At 43.5% G+C, this 21,878-nt stretch overlaps 1 protein-coding gene across 2 annotated transcripts in view; it reads right to left on the bottom strand.

The window, feature by feature from the left end:
* LOC126516509 (endoplasmic reticulum transmembrane helix translocase) overlaps positions 1 to 12,448 on the bottom strand; it is a 278,190-nt gene extending 265,742 nt beyond the window's left edge. Inside the window, exons 1-2 of one of the 2 annotated variants that reach the window (XM_050166639.3) lie at positions 12,119 to 12,448; positions 7,646 to 7,735 (exon numbers count right to left, since the gene is read on the bottom strand). In XM_050166639.3, coding sequence (XP_050022596.2) covers positions 7,646 to 7,735; positions 12,119 to 12,382 — 354 coding nt within the window. In that variant the 5' untranslated portion in view covers positions 12,383 to 12,448. Of the gene's footprint in view, positions 1 to 7,645; positions 7,736 to 11,992; positions 12,086 to 12,118 lie in introns of those variants that run through there. The other variant, XM_055063942.2, reaches the window with a different exon arrangement.
* Between the last annotated feature and the right edge of the window lie 9,430 nt (positions 12,449 to 21,878).

Below are 21,878 nucleotides of genomic sequence, written 5' to 3'. Positions count from 1 at the left end.
ACTTTAGAAAATTTTCTAGGGTTGGTAGAGGAAGTATTATGTGCACAGCTGTTAATCACTAATTTTACATCTTATCTTCTACGTTTTTTAATTGTATTATGTTTCTCTGTATTCCGATTGCACACTTGCATCTCAAAAATTGTGCTACCTTTCTGTTGACTTAGTTTGCTTTTGCTTACTTTTGATACTATGTCTGATATACTTACGTTCTTTATATTTGTTACCATTGACTTGATGCATAATTACTGTAACACTGTATTGAAGTGTGTTTCACATACCCATCCTATGTCTCCTTTACACTGTACTCATGTATGTGTCCTCCCAGCTATAATCTTCTGTGAGATTAGTAGCATTGTTAAAAATATAATAATAAAGTGTCTGCAGTAATCGAGCTTGATGTTTGCCTGTGCGTGTGACACTATGCTTGTTAATTTAGTGAGTAGACATACTTTTACAGGCTTATACAGCTGGCATTTTTACAGTGGAGTTGTAAGGCAAGGCAAAAAAACAAAAACTGATTCTTTATGAGAAAATTGGGGGCAGTTGGAGGCATTTCACTGCACCTCCATCTTTAACCTCATTTGAAGTATTCATCATCAACAATCAATTTAGGCAATATCAGAACTGAGAGAAGAAAAGGCAGCCCCATTGTTACTTGAGATAGAAACGCCTTGTGATGAAATGTGTGACAAAGTCTGAACGATAGCATGTTGTGGCAGACGCTTTTCAGGCAAGATCCTTGTCAAGTGCTCGTTCTCGTTTTTTTCTTGCATCCCTTGTCCCTGCGTCACGCTGTTCCACACAATCTAAACTGGAAAACCAACTAGCCCAAACCATCACCTTTCAGGCAAAACATCGGCATCTGTCGCAACTGGACGTGATGCTCAGTCGCTGACTTTTCGTCAAGGGGCGTCTCTGTCCGATATCGCAACGGGGCTGCCTTTTTTGTGCTCTAGACATGCTCGGTTTCAATATCGTTTGGATTGAGTGCTGAAATTCGATTATAAATACAGTCGTATCTCGTTAATTTGAACATGCTAAATTCGAACTTTTGGTTTATTCAAACTGATGCTGTGGTCCCGTCAAAGTTATGTGTATTCCAACGGGTGAAAATGCCCGGTAATTCGAACACACAAGCATTTGCAACCGTTCATTCAAAACATACTGCGCTCCAACAATGCCCTCAGCAGTGCGCCAGATCATGCGGCGGCGCCTCCGACCAGCCGACCTGTTGGTAGCTGTAGCCGCATCGCGACAACGCTAGTCCTAGCTATTTCGACATTCGTTAGCAAGCTTCTTGCTGTTCGGTGCCGCATTTTTCATTGAAACAATTCGCCACTGTTAGCAGTGGCACCGATTCCGTCTTTATAATACTCGCCAATGGCTTCAGAGCGCAGAGTATGGCACGTTGCATAATAATGGTTCTCGAAAGTCAGCTTCGCCCTAATATAGAAGTGTAACGTGGTGAAGCATACCAAAAGATGGAAGGGTTGATTGTCACAGGACATGGCGTTTCCTTTAAAGGGACCCTGAAACGCTTTTGACAATTTTCTAAAAACATACTGAGTCGTTAGAGTAGGTCCTTCTGATCATTAATTGACACATCTAAGTGCCCCGCGTAAAGCGGGTAATTTATCATAAGGTTTTAAAAATGCACATCGCTGCCGATCGCAGCGCACTGCTCGGCGGAATTTTAAGCCACCCCTACCCATATGACCGAAATCACCCATACGATGTCATTGGGGCGAGCTATCCGATTGGCTGACCAAGGCGCGTGATCGATAATTTTTCCAACTTTATGGTAAATAAATGATCTTCGTAATAGTTGGAATGTTAGTTAATTTGTTTTTATGAAAAGAAAGTAACATAAAGTGAATGCACAAGAACAATATTTCAGTACACTTAAGCACTTCCGGCACACAGCAAGTGTCGTCTGCTTGTGTTACAACGTACTCCTTTTTGACGAGAGCTCCGCGGTCAGAGTCGGTCTTAGTCTTTTCGCGAGCACTATGGTTCGACTTTGTTGCCTTGTGGACTGCAAACGTAGCGACTGGCAATATGTCAAGCTGCGACATCGTGTCCCTCTGCAAGGCAGCGTACGAGCGAACTGGCTGCTGCGTATCGGACTGCCGCTATCCGATCGGCGCCAGGATTTACGCATTTGTGGCTGTCACTTTACACCGGAAGATTACTAACGCAATGGCGTTTCGCGAGTCCGGTATTAGGGCAAACGCAAGCGCAAGGGGACAGAGTCTGGCCGCTTGACTGTGCCGTAACGGGATGAGCCATGAGATGAGAAGGGCAAATGTGAATGGTCTGCACGGTGCAGCCACCTGGTGGCACAGAGCTCAACCATACACAGTAGCAGCAACGAAATGTATTTTTCTTTGCTGCTGGTGTGTATTTTTCACAGGGGCGTAATCATCAACACGTTGTTTTTTATAAATGTTTGAAATGTTTTACACTTGGTTAGAGCAATATTAGCGCTTTGTTTGGCTGGTTAAGCGCCGCGCCAACAAGTGTATGGACCGTGCAGACCAATCAGGCCGCTCACGTACGTCTACGCTAAAGTTCCTTCATCAGCTTGAGTTTATGCCTAAAGTCATTTGCCGAAATGACCAGCTTGCCTGTGGTTACCGGAATACAAGACACGTTCGGCGCTACGACAGAATGCTCGCAACGCACGCTGCTTCGATAGCTCTCGCTTGGGGTCGACGGCCAAGCGGCTAGCGGCGAGGTCTCGCGCGGGCGGGGGCGAGCTCCAAAACAACCGGAAGTGGACGATGTGACGTCGCATCATGACGCAAGCCATTGAAGGCGGAGCTTAGCACCGCTCGCTCGGCGAACGAGTTGAGGAGGAAAAGCATGGCTAGGGAGGAGGGTAACTTCTAATCGCTTGTAGCTCCATTAATACGTAACGCTTCACTTAAACTGTGGTGCGAATGTTCTACTTAAGCTGTACCCTACGCGTCTACAAAATTTGTCCGAACCGTTTCAGGGGCCCTTTAATTATACATGCATGCACCCGCCGTCTCCTATCACAGTACGAACACCAATATGCCTATTAAGCATACTGGTAGGCCTTTAGAGCTATTTCGGATGTGCTTGCGGCAATTTGAGCCTTTGGGGGTAGAAAAAATTGGAGGACGCTTAAGTTTCGCTTTCAAGAGTGGAACGCGATAGCGTTATCGCACCCCGTTCGCACCGCCCACTCATTCGCTCGGCATGCTCTTGAGTCACACATTGATGAAACGTGTGCCTCAGCAAGCGGAATGAACCAAAGAACTCGGCGTCTTGGAGGGAGAAACGATCTACGCGAGCCAAACGTCGTAATCGGCACGGACAGCCGGGCCGTGACGTGCCACGAAGGCGGACGCGATCATAGGGCTGACGCCTCGGTGGAATCATCCTCTATCTCTCTTGGGAGCACCACACAGACGCATGGCTCCTCGCCAGCAGCATGGCACATATCGCAGGGAACGCTTTCCCACCAGACGCACTACGGCGCAGCGATCACATCAGAGGCGTCCCACATTGAACGCTGCACCTAGGAATCGCGCTGTGAGCAGAAAGAGGAGCTGCGTCGAGTGCGCGAGTGGCATGCCACCTGTCGGGGCAGCGCCGTACATTGTGAGGAGGGGGTCTTCTGTGTTTGCCGCAAGATGGCTCTGCGTGTGCGCAGAGCGCAGAAGAAATGTAGCGGAAACGTACTTTGCTACTCATGTAACTGCGACTTCTGCAATTTACATGCTCATCATTACCGATATACACCGCAGTATAACTTTTAACGGCACCTTTCTAAGGCAACACCGCATTCACTAGAGGCACTTTTGTCCTACTTTGAACCATCGAACTCGTGGCTGAGTGGTAGCGTCTTAGTCTCACACTCCGGAGACCCTGGTTCGATTCCCACCCAGCCCATCTTGCAAGTTGTTTTTTATTTATGAACTGCATTCTGGGATTTATCACTCACGGCCAACGCCGCCGACACCGGCTTTTCTGCGACACGAGCTCCTTAACGCTATCGTGTTAAAAGGCACGCATTCATTTTTTTCGGACCGCCAAATTTCTCGGGACGTTTTCGCAGCAGCTATGGAGTCCGAAAAATCGGATATTGACTGCAATTTGTAAATACCTATGTGTGAGTAAATCTTGTAGAACTTCCCACTCATGTGTTATCTCAGTGCACATGTGCCACTGCAGGTAAATCCTCCATTCAATTAGCGTCCTTTATTTCGAACTTCTTTTAATTAGAACAAGTTTTCGGGCCCCGAGTTCGAATTATCGAGGTTCGACTGTATACCAAATAAGGTGTGATCCTGAAAAAATGGGCGTGGACTACCTACAAAACTGCCATACCCTCGCCAAACCTATGTCTATCCTGGTAGACATCTACTTTCATTATTTCCAAACTTAAACCAGGAAGGATAAGATAAAAAATTAGGCAGAACTTAAACTTAGGTGCAGGTGGCAGTATATATCAAATGTTTCAACATTTTATTGCTATCGCTCTTTGAGAAAATGTATACTTCGTATATGTACAGTCAGCTACAAAAGTATATGGACCATGGGATCTCGGAAAACATGCAATTTCCGAGCAGGCTGTAACTGTAGTCATTAAAAGGAAACATCACATTGTTGTTCGCATATACCAGTAGAGGCTGCAAATGTGAATACTAGGCTGCGTTATAAGGCTTCACAGACATTCAGCTTCTTCACAGACCTCATGTTCCGTAAATATTGTAGTTGACTTACTGCTACATCCTCAGCAACGACAAGAAAATGAAAGTGTTTAGAATTTAGAACTGCATGAGATTAATTGGCAATCTAAGTGAAGGCAATGAACAGCCAGGGTTAAACCTGCAAATGAAGTTAACTAGATTTTACCTGAAACAAAAATTGAAAAAAAAAATGGAGAAATAGACTAGTTGTCCACATGCATGGAGGAGCTGTTGTGTGTAGATCCTCATGCCATGTGATCAAGCTATTAATTTTCAGACCTGCCAACCTCAGAATTCAAAAAGTGCTACGGTGGAGGGCCAAAAATACCAAATTTGTTGAAAAATACTACAAATTATGTGAACATTTAATATTGTTACATTGCAGAAGTCACATATAGAGATGCATTTACAATACTTACACGAGAGACGACGACGCATAAACAAGATGGCTGTTGAGAGCGATTCCACCTCTACACGTCAAATAGTCTTCTGACTGGCGCCACTCTTGGCTGTGCCATAACGTAAACCCCGCCTGTAAAGGCACCGTCTTGGAGCTAACTATAAGAGAGGTGAACTCGCGGCAAAGCAAGGCTTCAGCCGAGACACATGCACAACGTCTGCGGGGACATGCGAGTCCAGCAGAGCAACCTCGCAGTTCACATCGCCAAGCTGACGTAATATCGTGTAGGGCCCTGTGTAGCACGGCAGCAGCTTTCCAGACAAGCCGACAGGGTGACATTGTGTCCATTGGAAGACAACGGAGCCAGGTGAAAATTGAACTTCCCGATGTCGGCTGTCATATCGGATCTTCTGCGCGACCCGAGACTCAGTGAGTCAGGAGTCTGCAATCTGCTGTTTATTGTCTGTAGATTTGCAGCCTTTGTTCTGTCGGGATGCTGTGAACAGGCACTCTACTCTGTACAATGGCAGCAACAACAACCATCTGTGCCACAGAGTTTGTGAAGCTTATTAATGCAATATTCACATGCTGAAGATGCTGTTATACATTGGCTCTACCAGGACGGTGCCACAAATCTGCCGAGTCCCGACTTCTTGTCTTGACCCAGTCGGGACATCCAAATGTCCCGACTTGTTTTTCTCATGCATGACAATATATAAACCAAACTTTCTTTTTACAATGTCTGACAGTTTGTTTGCTTGTTCTTCTCTTTTATCTTCTGTCGCACTGTCATAAACATAAAGGCAGTTTTGATTTTGTCATGGTTTTTGTTCTGTTGTAGGCCTTAACCGTTCCCAATATAGCCGTATTGACCAGGCAGCCTTCCTTGTAGATGGTCACACAGGGAAGGACTAACAATAACTCACGTACAGACTGGAGTCTCTTGGCACTGAGAGGGTTGGTCGTACTGGCTTTCTCCACTGGACACTTGCCAACCCTACATTGTATGATTCCTTCTCCCTGTTTGATGTCCTTATCATCTGAGCCATGACAAGGCAGTCCCTCGGGGGCCAATGCTCACAAAACATCTGGTGCAGTTTGCAGGAAATACATCGGGCCCTCCTGCCATTTTTTCGGTGGTGGTGTCTGTGAACTGTGCTCGTTGCTATTGTTACTGAATGCATGGAGCATAAACAATTTGTTAATTAAAACACCCCCAAAACAAACCTTGTACTCTTTCGTCCCAAAGGTAAGCCTATGAATGGCAATCTGCTCATAACGATCGGCTCACAAGATATTAAAATTGAACCTCTTGTGAAAACCTTGGGGGTAATTTTTCACAAGAACATGCTGTAGAACAACCAGGTTAAATGTTCACACTAAACTTTCTCGTACCGTAGGTGTCTTATCGCATTTTCTCATGCCGCAAAGAATTAAACTCCTTATCTCTTTTTATCTACACTTATCTGGTATGGGGAACCACAATAGAAAATAATTTAACTAAAATATAAACAAAAAAAAGCTGTGCTTATCATTACAGGTGTTCCATGCAATGTACACACTAAACCCCTTTTCGATTCCCTTAATTTACAACCAATGGCTGAAATTGATAATTCTGTTTTACTGATGCGATATCATACTTGCCGAAAAAAATCCCGATTCTTTTCTGATTGAGCTATCACTTTAACACCATACACCTGCCCATACAACACGGAAGCCACTGGTGCTTGAAAAATCCCTTACTCATGTACCAACAATGATAGCCAAATGATGAGCTATGTACAGCCAAAGCTAAACAATGTTTCACAATAAATCCATAATATTGTTCTTTTCTACAAACATCCTTCTTGTTTTCTTCTTTTCTGTGTACCATGAAATGTGTTTAAAATGCACTCGATATGAAACTCACTGACATGTTTGAATTTGTATGACTCATGATTTCATGAATGCCCCTGTTGCTGTGTGTTGAATGGGATGAAAGCCTTCTTAAAGCCTTAATGGCTTTTTGCTTTCACCCCACAGCATCACTACTGTGTTGTCTCCTCTGATGTCGAAACAAAGTGAATATGAAAAAAAAATGCACAGGCAGGACTGCAGAATGTGTCTGTTGAGCCACACTGTCATTGGTTCCAACCATTTACATTACACAAACAGTTTTACAGGCAACATCTAAACATAAAAAAAACTCAATGCCCTTCCACTCTGTGAAGATGGATGACCAGCGATGCTGCGTATGTGGGCTCCTTAATGGCGAGCTGTACCTCCGCCGTGGGTCGGCCCGGCATTGCACCATCTCCGGGATCGACCCACGTGGGAGGAGTTTTTTGCTTACCACGCCAACGACTCGAAAATTTCCTTGCACGGTAGAGGTACACAGCTTCGTTGTAAAAGTTGCATAGGTACTTTTGCCACACCTGTTAGCAAAATGACAACCCCAGCATCAAGAGACAGATGCATCACTTTACACCCCATTCTCTGAAGATATGCACTTGTTCAAAGTCAACACTAAGCAAACAATTCGTACCGTGTCCACATGAAGGTAGACCAGCTCAGCTGAGCCATTGTTGGGTGTGGGCACGACTTTTGCAAGCACTGCCTTCGTTGGGTTTGTTTCCTACAGTGCCAGGAAGACATGCAAGAGAACAAAAGAAAGCAAAGATTCAAAGTTTTTCAGAAATAATAGTAAGTACAGTTTTTTGCATCCAGAACTTATCAATGGGGCCTTGCAATGACATTTATTGGTCAAGTATTGCACACAAAAACAGGTTCTTTGTACAGAGGGTGAAAAAAAACTATGAAAATTGATGCGGCAAACCAAAGTTGTGCAGCTTCAAATCAAAAGCACACGAAAAATTGAGGCGTTTTGCATTTCACTGACTCCGAGGACTTAAGCTGCTTCCAATCAATGTTACTTGCTAGTTCACTTAGCAGAAGCTGTTGCCCCATTATGGCCTTCCCACAACTCAAAGGCAAATGTCATTACTATGGTTACAATCACCACCAGTCACACATTAGCAAAGTGCTGGTAGTTACATTTTGTAATGCTTTCTTAAACCACCATGCCTGAACAATTTGTGTGTCATTGATCTCGTGGAAGGGTAACTAGTATACGCTAATGATTGTTGCTGCCGCCGCCTTTACACCAGGACAAATAGGTAGAACGTGTTCCTTGTAATTATAGTGGTTATTGTCAGTGTCAAAACAGCGCCACCAGTGCTACTGTGAATGTCTGTCTGGTGTACCATTATTCAGTAAAGTGCAATATGTTTATGCACAAGTCAAAGCGCTCTAATGAGTTCCTCTTATTAAATAGAATTGGAATGCAATATCCTGCAAAAATGTGAGGCGCTCTGCACTATCCCATATGTACATTTGTAAGAATGATTTGCCATAAAGCCTTATGCAATGAGAGGTGAAATGAACTTTATATAAACCATTTATATAAACCATAAACCTTTATATAAACCATTGCAAACAGTTCTAAACATTTTACATTTATTTCGCATACAGCCGAGACCTCTCTAAAAAGCCTAAAACCCACTTCTGTTTACAGTTGTGATTACATGCACAGCATTAAAACATGTGCACTATCTTCATGTCCAAGCGATCAAAGCGAACAGCATGAGACCTGTGTGTCGTGCGCCTTCTACCTCGCATCTGCTGCCAAAAATCGTTCATCTAGGACTCCGCAGGCAGTGCAGGCATATCTGAAGCACATTAAAAAATTTAGTGCTCTGATCTTGCCATTCTCACTGCCATTGAAGCATGGTCAAGTCCTATAGTAAGCAAGCAAAAGTGCAATAAAAACAGCATGCATAATTTGCCTCATGGGGCCCCTTCAAAGCACACGAACATGACAGTACGAATTTGTTAATTTTAGAATTGCACAGTAATCCATCAGACATATCATGTATTCGGTCATCCTAGCGACTATAGGCAGTGCGACGGTAGGTCAAAATGACTGCCGAGACGGTGATATGGCGATCTCTCAAGCATGTGCATTTCGAGCAGCAAAGCACGTCAGGCCGCCTAGTTTCACTGCAAACCATACTTTCTCTTTCATTAAAGAGACACAAAGGTGTGTAAATGAAAGCGAAGCTACGTTCAACGCCGGTCACATCTTATGCTGCGGCATCAAGTCCATTAGAGATGATTTTTTCTAAGGGCAGCACAGAAGCATTTCAGAAAAAGGAGTCGTGGACAGGAAAGACGCGCACTTGCGATTAAATATATTTTCAAAGACAAACCACCAGGAACGTTACTGCACATGCACTGTCATTGACAATTGTAAAAAAAATGTTTACATTCTTTATATATATAAAATTCGCCAGCAACGGAGCAAGCATCACTACATCAATAATAACAGCTATAGTGTAGGTGATAGCAACGGCACGTGCAAGTGGCCTGACAGAAGTCAAAAAAACCTTCAGGGGGAACGTGACAGAGGAGGTGGCATAGAAAATTCAGCCAAGGGCAAGGAACGGAAATTCCTTATCCATCAGATGCACTGACGGGGCACTAATATAAAGGTTAGCATGAGCATGAATCTGACCTGTCTAGAGAATTTCCCTTTCGAGTCTGCCCTTAGACCTGCCTATAATCTCGGTTTTATCGAAAAGGGGCTTACAGCCACAACCCTTGCAGTGTGCAGGAAGGTACGCGGAGTTGCTCAGGGCCTTTAAAAATGAAGAATGTTCTCTTAGCCTGTCATTTAGACAGCACCCCATCTGCCCAATGTAAACTATCCCACAGTCGAGTGGTATCTTGTATACCACTTTGGTAGCACAGGAAGTGAGCGGTTTCGTGTTTCTTTTCACAGGTCTTGTTCTTCTTATGGCCATTTTGCAAGGGCGCACAACCGAGAAAGCTTGCGAGGAGCTGTGAAGACGAGGTCAACGTCATGTTTTTCCCCGATAATTTTTATGTTGCGTGAAATCGTTTTGTCTCTGAATATATACTTAGTTGCAAGTGAGCGTCTTTGCTGTCCACGTCTCCTTTTTCCACGGCGTTTCTGCACTCCCCTTTGCAAAAATCATGTCAAACCAACTAGCCCAACAGCTTACTATTCCATTAGGGACACCAAGGTCAGCGTCAAATTGCTCTGCCTACAGACAAGTGCAATCAAGGGCCCGCTGCACTGCGTTAACGCCGCAGTACGTGAAGGTACAGGCTCTGTAACAGTCAGCATGTCATTACTAGCTTTGAAAATTCTCACGGGCATGAAGCCATATATTTGTGTTTTTGCAAACACTTAGTAAACACAAGCGCATACCGGTAACAGACGTTCGTTGTTTTTCAAGTGCTCCTGTTTTTAACAAATTAATCCTGTGCAGTAAGACACAAACTTTAGTGCATTTTGAAATGTAAGCTAAAAAAAAAGGCTGTATAGTACAATAATTTACAAAACTCTTAACGTACAGGGGTGAACAGGCTCGTCTAGAGCCTCGAGCAGCGTACTGCAGAGCAAATGTGCTTGTGCCTGAATGGGTTTCAAGTTTTTCCACTTGCGTTTGGAGCTGTTTCTTCGTAACTCGTTACCTCCCTTAAAATTTGTTTCTTCCTTGCGCAGAGCTCGGCTCGATCACTGTAGACAAGCAAGATCACCTCTGTAGGTGATTCAGTGTCATGCAAATGTAGTACGGGCTTCGCAACTGGTTCCTGTGCCTCAGGTAGTTACGCCTGTCTTGAAGTACATTTCAAAGATACTTTAGCAGTGAACACTCACTACGGCATGGTTTGAGCACTGCGGCACACTGCACATGCAATTACTATTCCCTTTTTTCCTCATCAGCGCGTCCATGCATACTGCAGACCGAACTGCCGAACTGTAGCACAGATTTCTATTACTGGGTGACTGCTTCAGAGGAGGGCCATGTGGTGCCGCCTGCGTCGTTGGAATGACCGAATTGTCAAAGTACATGTCAGATGCATACCTGCCAACCTGGTGATCCCGATATTCGGAAAGTTCGCCAGGGTGCGGGGAGACAATAATGGAAAAAAAAACTTTTTGTTGGCTCACTTGAGTTCTGTAACAGGAATATAAATGCTGCATTTGCCAAGCAGCATTCATGCAGGTGACCGTTATAATCGAGACCCCAGCAATATAAGTCCCACAGTGTCCATACAACTGCTTCTGCGAGTGTTACAGGAAGGAATGCCCCAGGAAAGCCTCCTCCATACTATCTAGAAAAGGGCAGTCACGCTAAACTTATAGCCCACGCCCGTGTTCTCCCGCAGGGTGTGCTGCCAAAGAAGTATAGGCTATCCCACGGTTTTCATTCATATACTGTAGTCACACGTCTGCTAAACCCCAACGGCCATTTCATCATAACCATAGGTTATGCAACATGTGTAGCGTTATTATTCATAAGACGGCAACGTTGGACGTCTTGCTATCCAATGACGGACAGTCTTTAAGTTGTTTTCCCTAATCGCAAGACATTTGCAGAATGTGAGCAATCAAATAGGCGAACAATGGTCGCCCGACTCACGTGGCTCCCTAGGGCTGCCCTAGCGCCTTACTGGACGGCAATGGGTCGCGGTATGCGCGTTATGCGTTGCATTCCGAGACCCACTGGCGCTTCGAGTACAGTGCAGCTCTAAGCGACTACTACGGCTTCAGGCGACAGTCGCCCTCAACAGGTGCGAGCGCAGTCATGCCGTGTCGACGTCATCTTAAAACCTATATGTTACACGATCTCGGCAAACGTCCTCTCGAGCTTATAAAAAGTCCCGTTACACACACTGGCCAAATGGCGAGACGGGGAAAAGGTTAACCACTGCCGTCAACAACGGCCAACTATTTCTCCATAGGATTGTAATCAGTTAAAAGGGGCCGGTCAATGCGGCTCGTTTTAACTCCATCGGTTACCATGATAACGAGAAGCGTGTCAGATGTGCGATGCCGCAACAGATTGCTCGCATGCCAGCCGTCGAAAACGCCTGAGGAAGTACCAGTAGTAGCGGGTGCGCATCACCGGGCACATAAGCAGCTTACCCTGCTGCAGGACAGAAGGCAGCGAACGTGCACCGACCAGTGACAAAACAAGCACGTCAGTATGTGCACGACGCCTAGGCAGGCGAGCGCGATTAGTCCAGCTTCATAGTACTCAGACACACCATACACGCACGTCCACAGGTACAGCCACGCTGCGTATAAAGTCAAGAACGGGCTCACGCAGCCATCCAAGAGGAAAGGTTTTCGCGTGTGTAACGAAATATGTTGCACCAGCTCATCGACACTCGTTGCCGGCGGCGCCATATTGGCAACGGCGACCACCGCGAAACCGCACAACTGGCGAGACGACGACCGATATTTCCCCTTCCTTGCCCGGAAGCGTAATAACAACAGTGCCCCGGAACATCCTCCTAGGTACTACAAGAGGCGTGCGCCTAAAAATCCCTCACGTGATCAGCTCCTAGGTACCTAAGGACAGAATCGTTTAGGGATTTTTCAGAAGGCCGGCGCTGGGTGCACGGATGGATGGGTAGATGTTATAAGCGGCCGCTTTGGAACGGAGCGGTGGGTTGCGCCACCAATCTCTTGCTATTATACTGTGTAAAGTCCTAGACAGCGTCTCGTGCGACGAGTAACACCTCAGACGACTACACAGAATCGACTCCTGCGACGCACGAAAGTGACGTCACTTTAATAAATTAAACTAAAGACAATTGAAATATATCAAATCTTACTAAACAATGCGTTGAACTTGCAACTATATGAAAGAAAGTCGTCTTATGCGTTAATTAATGTACACATTTTGATTGAAGACATCATCGCAAAATAGTTTGAACTATACTGTCATGGGTTTCTCTATAATAATAGTCAGCGTTCAATATTACAAGCAGAAAAATATACGATCTATCAGGAACCTGCAGAGATAGAAAGCCATTTTTTTAGCGTCTCGCGCGCAGCATCCCCCGTGCGTCAGCCGAGAGCCCGCGAGGGAATGTGCCGCAAGCACACGCACGCTTCTTCCCCGTTTCCTCTCTGGGCGCCATCACATGGCGAGCGTGTGTGCAGCAGACAAGCGCTGCAAGCGTACAGCACATGCCCACATTTACGTCGCCACACGCTGTGTTTACAGCCATCTCCGAACGCCGCAATATGGATTTATATACAGTGTGACGGATACGTGAAACTGCAGTCTTCGCACTGTCACTCGAATGTTTCGTCAAAAAGTTGGGCCCACACGAGTTCTTTGCTAGTTGTCCACCATACAAAAGTCTGTCACTGCGATTCGTTTTCGAGATCGAAGCAACCAGTGAACCAGTTTTGACACCCCATTTGCTGCAGCGCCGTGCGTCTTAATGTCATCGTAGCTGCGCAAATATTACTGACTCAGATCGCAGAGAAACCGATGCGGCCACCACCGTTGTGCTCAGTATTATAAACAGAAGCTTTGTTTTCCTGCGTTCCCGGGATTAGCCGCGTCCTCGTGCGCATCGTCCAGTAAAATGAGCGGATCCTTGAAAGAGTAATAGTAAACTGGGCCGGTCCCGAATATCTTGAAAATGTATTCAAGACTATGCATAATGAAAGGTGACCCAGTCGTGGGCCTTACTTGTTGGGCTTGGAAGGCTAAAACAGAAGCAAACCCATGCTTTGCCATTGGTCAATTATCAATTAAGGGAATACATTATGAGGGCAGGGAAAGAATGCACCTGAGGAGGGTGAAAGCTTCACATTTCGAACCTGTTTCCTATAATGATGCACATTATTAAGATTACCTCAACTGTGGCAATGCAAAGAGTGCGACACCTCATTCCTTAAACTTCCAAGCATGTGCTAGGTGTGTATATATAAACACGTACCTGCAATACCTAGAACTGAAATATAAGTATACATGTTCAGAATTCATCAATGACGTCTCAAAACCACAAGCAAGAGTATTGTTTGCAGCACTGGGACCCTCTTTTAATGCATGTGATTCTGTTAATCTGCAAACAAGCATCCTTACAAGCAAAGCACTAACAGTTATTTTCGTCATAAAATATATAATAGGCACAAGCATTCATAAAGCTGTATTACCACACATTGACTGCCTTAGCGCAGTGAAAGTAATGAAAACATATAAAAACCACAAAAACGTGGTGCTAAGCTAGTTACACAAGTACCTGCAGTGCATATATGGTGCCTGCTCGCCGTGGCTTAGAATGAAATGAGCTTGCAGCACCGGCAGATTCCGAGTCCTGAGGGCCCAGGCTTCTCCTGAGAATGCTGGCATTTTAGCGCTCATAGTGTGTAATGAGCTCCCACTTCTCTTCTGCATATATTTATGAGGGCCCCCCTGTAGAGGCTGCCCAGGATCCATCTAGGCTCGCGGATTAGGAAATAGCATCCATCACATATAGAGGCCCTGAAAGTGGAGCTCACGTTTCATTCATGGACCTAAAGCTTTTCTTGCGTAAAATGTTCAGAAGCTATTTGCAAGATACATGGAATACATAAAGGTCAGTAATGAATTACACATAGTGCAGAATAACTGAAAGGTGGGCAAGTTGGTGCAGATTCATAGCGATGCCTTGGCAGCACGATGCAACACAGACTAAAGAGAGGTGAAGAAAGTAAAGACTTGGCACTGTATTCACAAGAAATTTATTTGTTTAAGGAAAATGCTAATATATATATATATATATACATATATATATATATATATATATATATATATATATATATATATATATATATATATATATATATATATATATATATATATTAGCATTTTCCTTAAACAAATAAATTTCTTGTGAATACAGTGCAAAGTCTTTACTTTCTTATATATATATATCCCGAAGCAACAGTATACACAACAAGAAAAATAAATCACAAAAGTAGATTCACAAAGCCACGTGATAACAACACAATGACAGAGAAGGGCAGAGTAGACATGTGTAAATATCAAAAGAGGGACAAAAATAAAAATGTAACAATAATTCATTTCACTCTAGCACATACATCTAGATAATCGCATTTCTTGGTCACGAAGGTCGCAAAATAAGCCTGGCTAAGACATTTGTCTTGTAATCTGTTGATACAAAATGTTTCAATTATTTCACTCATTAATTTGTTACAATGATGGGAAAGCATAACTGCGTGATTGAGCATGGGGTTACATCTACATGAGTGACAGTGACTGGCCAAATGGTAAGACAGTCAGTCGAGACGAAGTGAATGCATGGATGGTGGTGCTTCTGCACTCTCGTGTTACAACTCGTCACAAGGTAACTGTATCAGGTATACCAAGTCTAGTTAGCAGCATACACACTTGGCAACCAGATTTTGTTTGGCAGCCAGATTTTCCTTTTTTGTTTTTACCTTTTTACGCTTAGTGCAGCCTGATCCCAATTGAAAGACAAGCAAGGTGGCTGGAATTTGGAATATGGAGATTAAAAATGGGTGGCATGTACACATTCTTACCTTCTGATGAGCAGGGAGCCATCAACATGCAACAAGTTTGGGGGGTCCACCTGTTCGTGTCTTTATGGAGAACAGGTAGTCTAGCCATAAAACGTCTATAAAACAGGTCTATCCATAAAACAGCATAACAACAATTTAGTATTTCATTACAGACATTATATTTTTATTTATTTATTTGACAAATACTGTCAGCCTTGCATAGGCTGTGACAGGAAGTGCGATATAATGTGCACCTGTGTACCTTTCAGTACAGCCCTTTTCCTTGGCAACAATCTACTTTTCAATAACAAAACTGCCAGGTACTTTTTTCAGCGATGTAGATATGCTGGATATATACAGTGTCTTCAAAGTCTTAAATCATAGCATTGCCTCCAGTTGAAGGCTTAAGCTGCAATGCTACAGTGCACATGGAGTGCCAGCTTCCGAACCATTGTGCGCAAGGGCTATGGAAAGGCCCAGAGTGCATGGTAAAAGACCACACCAGTTGAAATGCTTTATCTTCTCATCTCCTCACGCATTTTAGCAAAGACAAACATCACTTATAGGCTTGTAATTTTAACAGTATATATGCACCTGGGGAGGGTGTATACAGCTAGTAATTTTAAGCCTGTATACAGCCAATATTTATTATTTACAGCAATCCAATTTTAATTTTTGAATGTATCATGTAACATTCATGGCATTCTTTAGTCATTCCAGGCCCTTGTACTATTAAACATCAGACATAACAACCCCGACTTATTAGCAATTTTTCAAAGCTGTGAAGTTCCGTGGCTGGTTGTGTGATAGCCGAAAGGCCTTTCCTGAAACCATGCTGTAAAGGAGAAGGAATATTGTCGTCTGTCGAAAGCTATGGAAAAGTATGTGAAGATAACCTAAGGTTTGAGTAGTTTACTGGAAGGATATGCAAGAGATTTTGGGTGATAATAAAGGCAGCCCTGAGTTTCCCTTCAGTGCTCAGGCACTACACATGCCACCTGGCACATGGAGCTGATGTCTTAGTTTTCAGATTAAGCAGTGCCAGGGTGATTCCACGACGGATCAACACGGGTAAAAAAAATTTATATTTTAGATTCCATTGAATATTTTATAGATAATTTATGTGCATATCACTCGGCATGCAGGAAAGTGAATGTGGCTTCTTTGCCAAATGAATATTTTAGGAGGAAAAAAATTGCAAAATTTTCAGTCTGGAGGAGGCACAAGGCATTCTCACAAATTCACAACAATGTGAAATACATTATATTACAGCTACAAAGAATATATTTTTGTCTGTAAACATAGATGTAAACAAGGGTCAGCTAGCACTGTTTGAGGCTTCCATGCGAAACGGAAGTGTTTTAGAATAACTGCTTAATTTGATACAATTTTCAAAAGTTGCTATATTTAAGATTTATCAACTAAACCAATCCGTGTAGCCTTTTGAAATTTGGTGGACAGTGGGACCTTAACTGTGAGCCTCAAATGTGATGTTTTGACGAAAATGAATGCTAATTAAAAATAAAAATAAAGAAAACAAACAAATCTTTCTCAATATCTTGTAAACAGCTGTTCACAGGCACTTGAAAAAGAATATAAAAACATGTTGCATTATTTAGTTTATAATGAAAACATAGGTGGTAGAAATGAGAGCTTTGCCAGAATGCAGCAAGGTGCTAAGAAAAAGGGACATCAAAGTGAAAAGAATATGCATAAGGCTCCGACTTGCCTAAACTTGACCATGATTGCTACAGAAAGGTAGTTTCGGCAGTTCTAGGCGTCTGGCAGCTGGAACTATGTGCCGGCTAACACTGCCCTAATTAGCACCACCGCCACTCCCACCACCCCATCTTAGGTAATATAATGATCAGTGCGACATTCTTAGAGGCATTCACCTGCCGTACATTCTGTTACTTGTGCACATTCACAGAGAGTTAACCGTTAATCTACGTTGAGTAGTATGTAATTTATAAAAATATAAATGAAACATAATTGTCACTTTGGTCAAGGAACATCTGAAAAATAACGATTCCTTCTAGAGCGACGAAAGTGCTTTCACGTCTTCCGCCGCCATCTTACTAAGGGAATCGATTAACGTTTGGATGTGGCGGAGTAGAGGAAGCGTTTTCTTTTCGCTTTCAGCGGTTTTGAAACGGCCAATTTTGTATTCATTCACCTGCCGTACATTCTGTTACTTGTGCACATTCACAGAGAGTTAACCGTTAATCTGTAGCACTCAAAGAAATAGAAATCTTCGTTAACAGAAGGAACAAATGATCTAAGCCGTAAGCTGCACACACATGCTGTTAAATAAAAGAGCCATGTAAGTATTATGTTGACGCTTCTTTATTTCCATTAAAGCGAATGAGTATCGTACTAAACACACTTTTATGTATATGTATTAACCATAAGGTCGAAACTGCCTTTCTGTCGCAATCATGGTCAAGTTTAGGCAAGTCAGAGCCTTATGCACGTTCTTTTTACCCCGATGTCCCTTTTTCTTAGTACCTTGCTGCATCCTGGCGAAGGTGTCATTTCTACCACCTATATTGTCATTACAAACAAACTAATGCAACGTTTTTAATATTATTTTTCAAGTACCTGTGAACAGCTGTTTATGAGATCTTGAGAAAAAATTACGATAATTTTTTTTATTTTGATATTTATATCGCGTTCATTTTCATCAAAACTTCACATTTGAGGTGAATTGTAAAAATTATAATTTGTGATACAGCAACAATATTGCGCACAGTTGTTGAATAGGTTAAGGTCTCACAGTCCACCAAATCTCAAAAGGCTCCACGGATTGGTTTAGTTGATAAAAAATGGTAGATATAGCAACTTTCGAAAATTGTAGCAAATTAAGCAGTCGGCATGGAGACGATGGGCGCTGATACAATTTAAACATCAGTACGAGACAGGTTTGTGACCAAGATTTTCAAAGAAAGAAAAAATTGTCTGCATTCCTGCATGCTCAGCTGCAAAAGATGTCTAAATGTGTAAGCGTGGGGCTGCCATATCAGTACACTGCATAGATGTTAGTGATGGCCAAGGCTTTACTAGCTATCGAAATAAAGCTTTACACGCCTTAGATATTATGTTCATCTTATAAGTTTGCAGCACTTTCCTGTGAAAATTGTTTTAAGAGAGCAAGACACTTTTTGCCAACAATTGAAGCAAAAGAAGTAGGCTCAAGGCAGCTTTTGTAAGCTAAAATGGCTTCACTGCTCAGGGAACATGGTAGTTTACCCACACAGGTACTAATGCTGCCTATACTTTCTAATAAAGCACATGTCATAGCAGCTGACATCCTTGCCTAACTTCTTACTTTTCTCATCACAAAGACATCACAATGAACCTAGAATATCCTCATAGTAATAAATGAGAGCACAAAAGTACACAACAGCCTGCCCATAGTTTCCAGGTCTCAATTTTTCTTCTCTTCGATGCTGTCTGGAACCTTCGCCAATTTTTCTAGATGAGTTAGTGTGGCAGGATCTCACAGCGTGCATAATTAGTGTCTCACAGTTTTCCAATGAGCCTTTATTTTGTCTCAAATGAACAGGTATATGCATATAAAGGAAAAATAATTTTTAATGCTGTAAATGGGATGATAATGGCAATCCATCCTCTGTTGCCCTGAAATTCAGTCTGGGTAAATTGCACAGTGTCCTCTAGGGATCCTAATATCTCATGTAAGAAATAGCTGCATAATTACTTCTCCTAAACATTATTCTTTTATTAGTGCTAATATAAGTACGGTGCCATACAGCAAGACGTCAGAAAATGTCATGTTCATGGGAAGATCTCTGTATAAATGAGAAGAGAGAGCTGCAACTAATAGAGAGATCTGTTATCGTAGCTGTCTTGCATGCTTGCACAGAATGACAAGTTTCATAATTGTGTTAAGCTGGGCATGCAATTTAAGCATTTGGATTGAGATAAGGCATGATTCAGTACCATTGTTGCCTTCACTTCTCGGATGGTGAAATGAAGTATAGCCCACTGCTGAGCACTTGGTCGACGAAACTGTGCTTGATAGGTGATACATAGTCAAATTCCAAACTTGCAAGTTGGTGTGTCACTTCAATGCGAGCTCCACCAGCACTTGGTTGAGTTCTGTATACTGACACAAAGATGTGGGGCTCCCGCACCGCAGGACGGCGCGCGCAAAGGTCGGCGCCATGAAAGACGAAGTGCGTAAGCTGCACGCTCTTCTTCTGGCCCGCCATTAAAGAGAAACGTCTATTTTGTAACACTCCGTCTCCAATCTACGTTACATTATTCTGGTAGAGGTGCGGGGTATATGCTACCACTCCCAGATCGAACACCGTCTACAAGCCTAGTACGAAGTCCGGTCGAGCTGACTCCTTTGCACGCACGGACAAGCCGCCGACCTCAAGGACTGCCACTTGAGCACGAGCCGCTACCCAACCAAGTCAGAAGGAAGAGTACGTCGGTTCCATCTTCTTCCTCGACCGCGCCGACCGATGTCGTTCTCAACCAGCCGCGAATCCCCACGTCCTTCCATGGGGACACCTTCGAGGTTGTAGAGGACCGGCTCGATCACTTTGAGCGTGTCGCAGAATACAACGGCTGGACTCCAGAGCGCAAGCTACGCAACGCCTACTTTGCCCTCGAGGACTATGCACGGACATGGTTTGAGAACCGTGAGGCGGCCCTATCCACATGTGACGAATTCCGACGGCAGCTAATCGGCACATACGCCAGCCTCCATGGCAAGGAGCGAGCTGAATCTGCAATTCAGGCAAGAGTACAAAGGCCGAACGAAAGCGTCGCAATGTTTGTCGAAGATATGTGCCGACTTTTCCGACGTGCGGATCCGTCCATGCCGGAAGAAAAGAAGCTAAGGAACTTGATGCGCGATGTCAAGCAAGAGTTATTCGGTGGCCTAATACGCAACCCACCAAAGACCGTTGTAGAGTTTCTCGCGGAAGCCATATCAATGGAAAAGGCACTGCAGCAGCGAACACGGCAGTACAACCACTATGTGTCGACCCTATCGCGTGACCCTCTCGCTATGCCCTTGGACAATACCTTGGACAATACCTTGGACAATACCAAGTCCAAAGTCAAGGTCGATGACTTGAAGGCTGGCTTAGGCTAGTTTGAGCCTTAACCCGAAAGATGTATTCCAAGGCTAAGGAGAGGTAGTTCGTTCATTTTTAGCATGACTGACGGCTATATTCCTAGCTCAAAGTCAGTTTCAAAGACTGACCTTACTTTTCCTTATACTTGTTAGTAACATGAATGTAGCAGGACTTTCCAACAGATAGTTGGGGACCAACAGTCTATGCATATTCAGTGAGTACATCAAGAGCACTTAGCAGCTGTTTACATTGCATATCATGATTCCCATACGTTGATCAAATCGTCATGTCATCAGCATAGATCAAGAACTCAATGCTTGTGATGTCTTGTAGCCTCCATGCAGGACGAATGATGAACAGCAAGGGGGCCAGAACAGAGCCACGTGGCACACCGTGGTTTGAAGTACAGCTAGGATCCAATATGAAAACAGTTTACATGCATAGTAATTCTTCTCAGACACAAAAATGTGAGTACCACTTTTGTTACCTGCTGTGGTAGACAAAGTCTTCCATGTTTCAAAAATTACCTAGATTATGTTCCACATTATTGTATGCATTGGTTGTATCAGTTGCCACCACCATCCACAACTAGTGGCTGTGAGGGGAGATAAGCAGGACACCATCTGGCATGACAGACAGGCCATCCTCTGTGCCTAAGTACAATCTGAATCCAATATAAGCTGCTGGGTACATTTAATTGTTATGCGCAAGCTCCCATGTTTTGTTAAGTGCATAAATGGCCATCATTAACTTCATTAACCAATTTATGTCTGCTGCACGATGGAAAGCTTCAGTCATATCCTTGCCTTGCATTAGCTAACTCCATTCTATGCCAGTGAATTATGCTATATCGAATTACACCTCCCAGTCCTCTGCTGCACATTACTGCCCTCCTTTCCTCTAGCACCCATTTTGGTACTCTTATAGATTATCAGTTAACAGTTTTGCATATTATATATGATAACTGATAATTTCTAGTAACATATATTCCTCGTTAATATATAGGATATTATAGGTCATGCTGCACATCAAATTGTCCTGTCCAGTAGCAAGTATTATCAGTGCAAATGTGGCAATGTATAAAGGACAGAGTGAATAGCAGCAACGCAAGGAAATTAAGTGATGGCTGACTGGCTGTGAAATTAGGTGCATGCGGGGGCTAACCCACATTTTTGTAACAGAAAATGTGCCACATATATTTCGATTACAAACCAATCTTACAATTTAACAATAGGAGTGTGCGAATA

This window comes from Dermacentor andersoni, chromosome 1 (assembly GCF_023375885.2).
Source record: "Dermacentor andersoni chromosome 1, qqDerAnde1_hic_scaffold, whole genome shotgun sequence".
NCBI classification, from domain to species: domain Eukaryota; kingdom Metazoa; phylum Arthropoda; class Arachnida; order Ixodida; family Ixodidae; genus Dermacentor; species Dermacentor andersoni.
Note: the sequence above shows the minus strand (reverse complement) of the source record. Positions and strands in the feature narration are given on the sequence as shown.